We start from the raw sequence: 10,159 nt of genomic DNA on the forward strand, positions 1-10,159 counted from the left end.
TTCGTCTTCCAGGCAATGAGAGAACCGCCAAGAAAAACACAGTAAGCAGAAAGTGAACGGCGATCAGAAGGATCACTAGCCCACGTAGCATCCGCATAGGCCTGAAGCTGTAAAGAACTGGAGCTAGGAAAGAAGAGACGGTGAGAGATCGTGCCCCGAAGATATCGGAGAACACGAAGGAGATGACTATAGTGAACCGATGTGGGAGCAGAGACAAACTGACTCAGAATATGAACCGGATAAGAAATGTCCGGACGAGTGACAGCGAGATAAACAAGACTGCCAACAATGCGCTGGGTCAGGTCAGGATAACGCGTGACAACGAGTGACAGAAGGATAACGCGTCGGGTCAGGAAGAGGATCACCATCAGTAGCACGGAGGTGAACATTGAGCTCCATAGGAGTCTCAACAATGCGCTCGTCAGTAAGAGCAGCACGAGCAAGAAGATCCTGGATATACTTTTCCTGGGATATAAAAAAGCCATCGGAGGTAGAAGAGACTTCAATCCCAGGAAAGTAGCGAAGAGGGCCAAGATCAGACATAAGAAACTGCTCACTAAGACGGGTCTTTACATAGGCAATATACTCAGGGTCATCCCCAGTGATGACCATATCATCAACATAGAGAAGAAGAAGAGTCCGGCCACGAGGAGAAAGGTGAATAAATAATGCTGGATCATGAGCACTTGCTGAAAAACCAACAGTAGTGACCACAGAGGCAAAACGCTCAAACCAGGCGCGAGGGGCTTGCTTAAGGCCATAGAGAGAGCGACGAAGACGACACACCATGCCATCAGGAACAGAATACCTAGGTGGTGGCTGCATGTACACCTCCTCACGCAGCTCACCATTAAGAAAGGCATTCTTAACATCAAGCTGAGATATAGACCAGTGGCGTGCAGAGGCAACGGCAAGAAGTGTACGAATAGTGGTCATATGGGCCGCAGGAGCAAAAGTCTCGTCATAATCACGACCATGCTCCTGTTGAAAACCACGAGCCACGAGACGAGCTTTGTGACGCTCAAGAGAACCATCGGAGCGAGTCTTAACCTTGTAGACCCACTTACAAGTGATGGGACGGACACCGGGAGGAAGAGAAACAAGATCCCAGGTACCAGTGCGTTCAAGAGCAGCAATCTCCTCTGCCATCGCAAACTGCCATTCAGGATGAACAACAGCCTGACGGTAAGAAGTCGGCTCAAGAACAGCACCACCAGCGGTGGGAAATCCAAAGCGATCAATAGGCGGACGAGGACGAGAACGCAAGCCATAAGTAGGCTGAGAGGAAGAGGACGACTCATCCAAGGAAGCATCCACAGGTCGTGAACGACGAGTGTAATGCTGAGGCAAAGACGGAATAAGAGAAGGAGGAATCGCCAAGGTAGAATCGGGGGGTGGCGACGAAGAAGTCACCGGAGATGAAGGTGTAGAATCCAGTGACATGCTAGGGGAGGAGACCGGGGAAGAGGGTCGCGACGAATCGACAAGGGGTGGAGAAGCAGAGGGAGGGGAACGAATAGGCACAGGCGCGACGGGGGTGATAGGTGAGTCAGGAAAAGTGAGGAAAGAGATATCCTCCACTGAAAAAGACGAGGAAGATGGGCGTGGGTAGAAAGGACGAGACTCATCAAAAGTCACGTCTCGAGAGATACGCATCCGACGACCGATAGGATCCCAACAACGATAGCCCTTATGCTCATCACTGTAGCCTAAGAAGACACACTCAACAGACTGAGCGGTCAGTTTGGTGCGTTCGCGAGGGGCAAGAAGAACAAAGCAAACACAACCAAACAAGCGAAGCATCGAATAATCGGGAGACCGATCAAAAAGACGCTCAAAAGGAACACCACCCTGCAAAGCAGCGGACGGCTGAAGGTTGATGAGAGAGGCGGAAGTGGAGATAGCCTCAGCCCAAAAATGAGGCGGAAGAGAGGCGGCGATCATCATAGCACGAGCCGTCTCAAGAAGGTGACGATGCTTGCGCTCAGACACGCCATTCTGAGCATGAGCACCAGGACAAGAGAACTGGGCAAGAGTACCCTGCTCAGCAAGAACACCACGCAACATCTTAGAGATATACTCACCAGCGGAGTCAGCACAGAAAACACGAATGGGTGAAGAGAACTGAGTATGAACCATGGCAGCAAAAAGCTTATAAATAGACGACACCTCACTACGTGAAGTCATGAAATAAAGCCATGTGTAACGAGAAAAATCATCGATGAAAATAATATAGTATTTATGACCACCTTTCGAAGCGAAAGGAGCCGGACCCCATACATCAGAATGGACTAAATCAAAAGGATGCTTAGACACTGACTCACTATGTGAATATGGTAACTGGATCTGCTTGCCAAGATGACAACCCTGACACTCTAAAGAGACATCTCCTGAGACAGACCCCAGAAGACCTCGACGAACTAAAGACGATAACCGAGAACCACACAGATGACCAAGTCGATGATGCCACTGCTTGAAGGAACCAGTAACAGAGGCGACAGCAGCGGAGGGACTGGCAATGGTGGTGGCAGCAGAAGGAACATGAAGCCAGTCCAACTCCCAAAGACCTTGAGAATCACGGCGGCGAGGGCCATCCCCAACCAGAGTGTGCGTGCGACGATCCTGGACAGAACAAGAGTCAACATCAAGGATGACACGACAACCAGAATCAGTAAGTTGACTAGCAGAAAACAGATTCATGGTAAGGCGAGGAACATGAGCAACATCAGGAACAGAATAAGAAGGAGTGGAAAGATGGCCTCTACTAGCAACAGAAAGTGGAGTACCATCAGCAGTTAAGACATGAACAGGAGAAGCCAGCGATCGAAGAGAGGACAAAGCGGAAGAATTAGAAGACATATGAAAAGAAGCTCCAGAGTCCAGAACCCATGGGGATGTACCTGACTGTGTAGAGGGCAGGTGCTCAGTGCGGGAAGCATCAGTCACAGAACCAGCAGTACCCGTCGAGGAAGAACCTGAAGCCGCGAGCAGACGCTTAAGTCTCAGAATATCCTGCTCAGTCAAAGCAATGGCTGAAGCTGTCGAGGGAGATGACGAAGTCCCTGAGGATGGTGATCGCGCCTTGCGCAGGTGTTTCCGCTTTGTGTAGCACTGGGACTCAATATGACCATCATTGTTGCAGTAGTCACAGTGTGGACGAGGGCGACCGGAGCCTCCAGAAGGAGTGGGCAAGAGCGGCGGAGCACTCGAGCGAGAATGGGGCGGTGCCGCAGGTGGAGTGGAAGAAGCCCGAGTAGCAAGCACAGAGGGAACCTCCAGCAAACCAGCACCACGTAGGCGAGTCTCCTCAGCACGAATCTCTGAAAGCGCCTCCATGAGAGAAATACGGCCACGAGCAAACAACTGAGCACGCCGGGGCTCAAACTCCTTATGGAGCCGAGACAGGAACTCGTAGACGCGATGAAACTCCAAATCGGCCTGGACAGCCTGGCAGCAGGGGCAAGTACGACAACCAGCACTGCGGAGAGAATCAAGCTGGCGCCAGATAGCAGAACTCTGTGCATAAAAGTCATCAACAGTAGAGTCACCCTGCTGAAGAGCATGCTCCTGACGAACCACAGAAAGGTATAAGGCATCACCAGAGGGCTCATAGCGCTGACGAAGACAGGTCCACATCTGGAAGACAGTAGGAAGACCCAGAAACTCAGAAGCAAACTGAGGCAGAACACTAGCAGTAAGAACAGCTGCAGCACGAGCATCATCATCAAGCCACTGGGTGTAAACAGACAGAGCACCATGATACGTCTGAAGAGCCTCCTCATAAGCCAAAACCCTCTCATCATAGGCGCGATCAGCAGCCTCATCAGCAATCTTAGCCGCATCCTTGGCGGCCTGATTAGCATCCGGAGGAAGAACCAGTGGAGTCGGCGGAGTAGGGGCAACCGGAGGAACCAGACGTGGCGGACAGCAGACCTCGCCAGAAAGAACACCCCAGAGACGGATGCCGCGCATGTGAATGCGCATGAAGCCAGCGAACTCGGTGTAGTTCGTACCATCGAAGATCACCGGACAGCGAGGGACGGCAACATAGCCCGATGCAGCAGACTTTTTTTTTACCTGAGACCCGAAATCAGCCGAGCACCGGACGAGCAGGAGACCGGGTGGCTGGCGGGAGCCACGAGCGGACGGGAGACCGGAGCTGGGCGGGAGACCGGGTGGCTGGCGGGAGCCACGAGCGGGCGGGAGACCAGGGATGGGCGGGAGACCCGGTGGCTGGCGGGAGACCTCGAGCAGGCTGGGGACGCTTCCGGCCGGGGCAGCAGAGCGGAGACCACGAGCAGGCCAGAACGCTTCAGGCGGGAGACCGGGGATGGGCGGGAGACCAGGAGCAGCGTCGGCGGGCGCGTGTGGCGCTGGCGGCTGTGACGTGCGGCACCGCGGGAGACAGGCGGGAGACCAGAGCAGCGCCCGGCGCGTGCGTGTTGAGCGACGAGCAGCGCTTCAGGCCAAGGCAGCGGATTGGAGCAGCGGCGGCCGTCACGACAGGATCGAGCACGAGTTGCGGCGTGCGAAAAGAAACCCTAGGGCTCTAATACCATGTTAGGAATAAGCAACTTGTATTCCCATGAGGCCATAGGCCGATATATATACATGTACAGGTGTGGAACATATGCAGGAAACCCCTTATATAACGGGATAAATACAAAGGGGTACATGACCTATATTATAACTCTAACACAACCAACCACCAGAAAGAGGAAGATGCAGATAGAGGATAAAGGCAAGTAAAGCAACCAGGCGAAACTTATCAGGTTTGGCTTTGGCTTTACAAAGAAACATGCTTTGTTGTTGAGAGAGGGAGGGAGGGACATGATGCTTTGCTGCCTGTGATCAGTTTAGCATCAAATGTGAGGGAAGTAAGGTAAAGTAAAGCAAGCAGTTTAGGATCAAATGTGAAAGACTATATAATCCATTTTCATTTAACGTCCTCAATCATACATTTACATTTAACAGGATTGTCAACCAGTTTTTGGCCACTTTATTACATAGTTATAGGTGGTATTGAAATGCTGGTTGCAGTGTTGAGCCATCACAAGCCTAGCTACAATCACCACGCGTACACACAACGTTATACATAGACAGGAAGAGGCACACACACGATCAACAAATTACAAATTTACACCAACTGTAGGCACACCGCATGCACATGTTATAAACCTCATAATTGACTTCCAACAGCTTCCCTTGTTGATGCACGGGCCTTCATCTAGGATAGGATATCAACCACAATAGGGACACCATTTGCCTTGATTAGCTTTCGAATGTTATATCTGTTACCATGAATGACGGCACAAATATCATCTGAGTAGCTGAAAACCTCCAGAACCATAAGCTGAGGAAACACTGACTCCCCTATCTCGATCTTCTTCAACGCCACATCCAGTACCAACTCCTTGAGACTTTGGAACCCACTTGTGAATACAAGATGGTGATCTTTGTCTTCATAGGAGTCATGGTTTAGGGCAAGAGTGGCAAGAAAGGGAAGTTTACCTAGCTTATTGATGAACTCTTTCGTCACCTTTGTCTGCTCCAAAGACAGTTTTGTCAAGTTTGGGAGATAGAAGCCACTGCTCTCTGGCAGTGTTGGCGGCACAATCACCCCCTTTAGTCTCATTTCCTGGAGTCGCGGAAGGTTGGAAAGAGTGAACAAATTGGAGGTAATGCTTTCACCTTCTATGCTTAGGAGCATGAGGTACTTGAGTTTGCAGACAGCAGTCAAGGCATTAGCATTTCTTTCGGGGAGCTTCCATATGTACAAGGACTGAAGGTGTAACATCTTCTCCAGGGTTCTTCTACCCCAGCCATGAACTTGATCTGGCTCTATGCTCTCCAGAGTCTGCAACTGCGTTAGGCGCCCGACTCGCCTTGGAAGGACCAGGAAGCCAAACACATGTCGCAGGCTCTGAATCTTCCAGAACTCCTCGGGGAGTGTCGTGACTTCGGTGTCTCGGACATCTAGTGTTTGGAGGCCAGTGAGCTTTCCAATTGATGGTGGTATCTGCTTCAAAGAGCAGGAGGTGATGCCGAGGTATTGCAAGTGCACCACATTTCCAATATCAGATGGTAGCGTGTCTCCAATCTCAAGGCCATGCAGGTTGATGACACGAAGGTACTCAGATCCTTGCAGGAGTTGCCGTATGGCAGACTTGATGAGTATGATCTCCTTGGAGTCGGCCGCGGGCCTTGAGTGATGGAGACAAGGGCATGCTTGTTGGTTTTGCTTCTCTTCTTCCTTCTCCTCGGTACCCAGCGGGTCTTCTTCCTTCTCCACGGTACCTAGCTGGTCTTCTTCCTTCCTAGCCTCCACTTCTTCTTCAAAGTTTGACAAGATGGACCGCAGCTTGGGCAAATGGTTGGCGAGAGCAGCATACTTGTCCCTATGATTCTGGAGGGAAAGGCGGCGTGCATTGGACAGTATAGGGATGTCATCCCCACCATGGACCTCCACGAAGCTTGCCTCTTGCGCCTCATGAAGCAAGAAGTCATGGACTTTTGTCTGAACGGCCACACGCTCATCTCCAGAAGCTTCATACTCCATTGGTGCAAGGTTCACCAGCCGCCTTGCAATTAGCTCTTTCAAGTACTGTTCGCCCACCTTCTCCATTTGCTTGCCATCTTTTGGTCTCAGAAATCCCTCTGCCATCCACATGCACACTAAGCTGCGTGCCCTGATAAGTGTGTTCACAGGCAAGGCGGCAAAATACAAGAAGCAAGATTTCATATCATGTGGGAGGTCATCAAAGCACATGGATAATACGCTGTCGAGGCGCTTCCATTGAATGGCCTTGTTCTTGAGGTAGTCAAACACTTTCTCCCATTCTCCAGGATACTCCTTGGTTCTTAAAAGGCCAGATAGAAGGACAACTGCAAGTGGCAGACCACCTGTAATCTCAAAGATGTCTTTTCCGTAGTGGTTCTTTCCGACAGCCTCCTTCACAGCTTTCCAGTACTTTTTACCTTTCTCCTTCATGAAAAGTGTCTTTAGGAATAGGTTGGTGGCCTCATCTTCATTGAGATCCTCAAGTTCAATGGGCTGCAAGGTCGAAGGTGATGATTCTGGTTTGGTCTGTGTGATTTGCACTACCTTGCTTCCGGCCATGCCGTCTGGAAGGTCATTTAGTATGCTTTTCCACTCTGTGCTGCTGACTTCACCATCTATAACCAGCAAGTACTTTCCCTTTTCTAACTCTTCCTTTAGATTCTTACGGGCCTCCCCTCTGGAGCATGTAACATTGTCTTCTTTCAAACGCTGAATGATCAACTTCAGGATGTTGGAGGCACTTAGATTTGGTGCAAAGCTCACCCAAGCCTGCACATCAAAGTGATTCTTGGTCCAGTACTCCTCGTACATGTTCCTCACAAGCTTTGTCTTGCCCACACCACTCTTGCCTATCACATAGATCACTTCTGGTCTTGTTGTGTCAGTTCCTGCCTCTAAATATTTCTTCAGATCATCTAGCTGCGTCTGTCGTGCCACAATTGGTAGCACAATTTTATCCCTGTAGTTTAATTTTATGGATTAGTTTACATCTTCTCCACTCACATCAATTCAAGAATAAACATTACATATTCTTCTTTCTTGGAATGGAAGTTTCATTGTTAATCAACACAACAAATTGCACACCTTTTGGTGCTCCTTGAATGCTTCGGACACATGATGTTAGTTATTATGGGGTAATGTTTCTTGCAGTAATAGAAAAATAAAAAAACCAAGACACACACATGGGATACATGGTTGACTATATGTATGAGTAGAAAATCTTTACTTACATCTTCTCGGTACTAGTAAAGGTGTCAGCGGATGGTCTCCAGGTCACAACTGACACAGCAGATGCATCCTCAATTTTGTATCTGTCCTTGTTCGCGATGATGCCTTCTAGCCTTGTATTGATTGATTTGATCCTGCTAGAAAGATTGCGCCGCACGCGCACTTGTGTGGTGAAGCTGGCAAAGAACTTGAGGGTAGCACGAGTCCAACTTGGGTATCTTAGAAGGAAAAAAGCTAAATTAATAACATCGTCTTACAGTTGTGTTTGAGCATATCTACGACATGTATTATCTGAAAGCTCCAAAATCACCTTTAATTTGCCATCATGTTCATATAGCCTTATTATTTATATGTCAATCACTGAGTGACTGATCTTTTGAGAATGCATGCGCAAAGAAACTGAAAGTAATCCATGGCTAAAGCTGGACAAATTTTAGGGAGGTTCAAAATCAGCTAAAGTGCATAGCTAAAATACTACTAGTGGTTAAGCTATGCAATAAATTTACACGGTCTAATACCAAATTCTATTGTAATTTGAGTGATTCAGTAATGAAATAATTCTAAATTACAACTATGCTTCATCTGTCTATAGACTATGGCAATTTTAACTTTTTCTTTTCCTTTTCTGTTAGGAGCTAGGGTTCTGCCGGTTCTAGGGCGGAGATTGTAGGGGAAAGATGGAGGAAGACGAGGTCGAGGGCGCGGCGGCCGGCGGCTGGGCGCTGTCCTTGCGTGGTGGAGAAGAGGCGGTGGCGGCGCAAGAGGCGGCTAGGGTTAGGTCTCCCGGCTCCCTAAGGGAAGCCGAGCAAATACTGATTGCTTCTTGCTTGATTAGATTGATACATCTCCTCTCCTTATATAGAGAGGTTTACTTGACTCCTAAGCAAACGACCCTAATACCTATAAGATAATTGGGCTAAGCCCCTAATAACGATAAGATAACTTGGGCCACAGCCCACATAATATGCCGGTCATAACACTTCTCCCCGCCTGCACAAACAGCTCGTCCTCGAGCTGTAAGGCAGGGAAGTGCTTGCTGAACTCCTCGAGGTGATCAACCAGCGTCAAACATCTCCGCGACAGCTGGGGCGGCCAGGTCGCCGAGCCCGGCGGCGACGGCGTCCTCCTCAATGTAGTCTGCAGCCTCCAGGTAGAAGAGTCGGGGGCAGACGTGGCCGGGCATGTAGGTCTCGTCGCAGTTGAAGCACAACCCTTGGCGGCGACGCTCGAGTAGCTCGGACGAGGTGAGTCAGCGGAACGGGCGCGCCGCGGTCGCGGCAAGGGGTGCCGCGGACGCCTGAGCAGGCCGACCCTGCGCGGGAACATCCGGCCAGGGTGGCGGCCCAGCGGCCCGGGACGGTGATGCCTGCTGGATGGCCACCACGTGGCGCCCGAACGCACTGGCGTAGTACATGGCTGTCTGGAGGTCCTGGGGTCCCTGCAGCTCGACGTCCACGCGGATATGATCTGGCAGACCGCCGACGAAGAGTTCGGCCCGCTGGTGAGCCGTCACGCCGGACGCGTGGCACGCCAGGGCCTGAAAGCGGTCGGTGTAGTCCTGCACCGTAGAGGTGAAGGGAGGGCGGCCCAACTCCGCCAGCCGGCTCCCATGTATCGGTAGTCCGAATTGAAGGAGGCAGAACTCGCGAAAACGCTCCCATGGGGGCATGCCGCCCTCGTCCTGCTCGAGGGCATAGTACCACGTCTGTGTCGCGGAGGTGATAAGAGGCGAGCCAGGTGCGGTCCGACGCGAGCGTCCGTTGCCCCCGGAAGAACTGCTCGCACTGGTTGAGCCAGTTGAGGGGGTCCTCTGCGCCGTCGTAGGTGGCGAAGGCGAGCTTGGCGAAGCGCGGCGGTGTCTGAGCATGACCGTCATGAGTGTACGGCTCGGCGGTACGGAGCAACGAAGAGGATGACGTTGGTCCGGTGTGCACAGGTGGTCCGCAGGAAAACGGTGGCCCGTCAAAGCCAGCGTGGAAACCCACGGAGTCGGAGGGCCCGTCGTACGACAGGGAGGGCGCCGGCTGGTCCGCGGCCATGGTGTAGACTGGCGGCGGTGACGTCCCGGCCAACCAGGCCGGAAGCTGGGACGGCGAGGGCGGGAACCGCACTTGCTGAATCGGCACGGCCGCCCGCACGGTTGTAGTCAGTCTGGTGCTGGGCGACAGAGGCGCCGGCAGCGGCAGCTGCTGCTGCCTGGAAAAGACGGAGGCGGCGGGCACCGCAATGGCCACGGCCGGCCATTGTGGCCAGATCGGGGCGGTGGCGGGGGCTGGCTGTAGCTGCAGCGAGGGCTGCAGCGGCCCGACCAGCGTCGCAGTGGCCCCGGGGTGCGGCGGCTGCCAGGGCGGTGGCGGCGAGGACCCGGGT

The 10,159-nt window shown here is 51.9% G+C and overlaps 1 protein-coding gene across 1 annotated transcript in view; it reads right to left on the reverse strand.

The window, feature by feature from the left end:
- Positions 1-4,920: 4,920 nt before the first annotated feature.
- Positions 4,921-10,159, reverse strand: part of LOC123141130 (disease resistance protein RGA2) — a 10,133-nt gene continuing 4,894 nt past the window's right edge. Inside the window, exons 2-3 of the mRNA XM_044560355.1 lie at positions 7,792-8,007; positions 4,921-7,520 (exon numbers count right to left, since the gene is read on the reverse strand). Coding sequence (XP_044416290.1) covers positions 5,228-7,520; positions 7,792-8,007 — 2,509 coding nt within the window. The 3' untranslated portion in view covers positions 4,921-5,227. The remainder of the gene's footprint in view (positions 7,521-7,791; positions 8,008-10,159) is intronic.

Source organism: Triticum aestivum, chromosome 6D (genome assembly GCF_018294505.1).
Source record: "Triticum aestivum cultivar Chinese Spring chromosome 6D, IWGSC CS RefSeq v2.1, whole genome shotgun sequence".
Lineage (NCBI taxonomy): Eukaryota > Viridiplantae > Streptophyta > Magnoliopsida > Poales > Poaceae > Triticum > Triticum aestivum.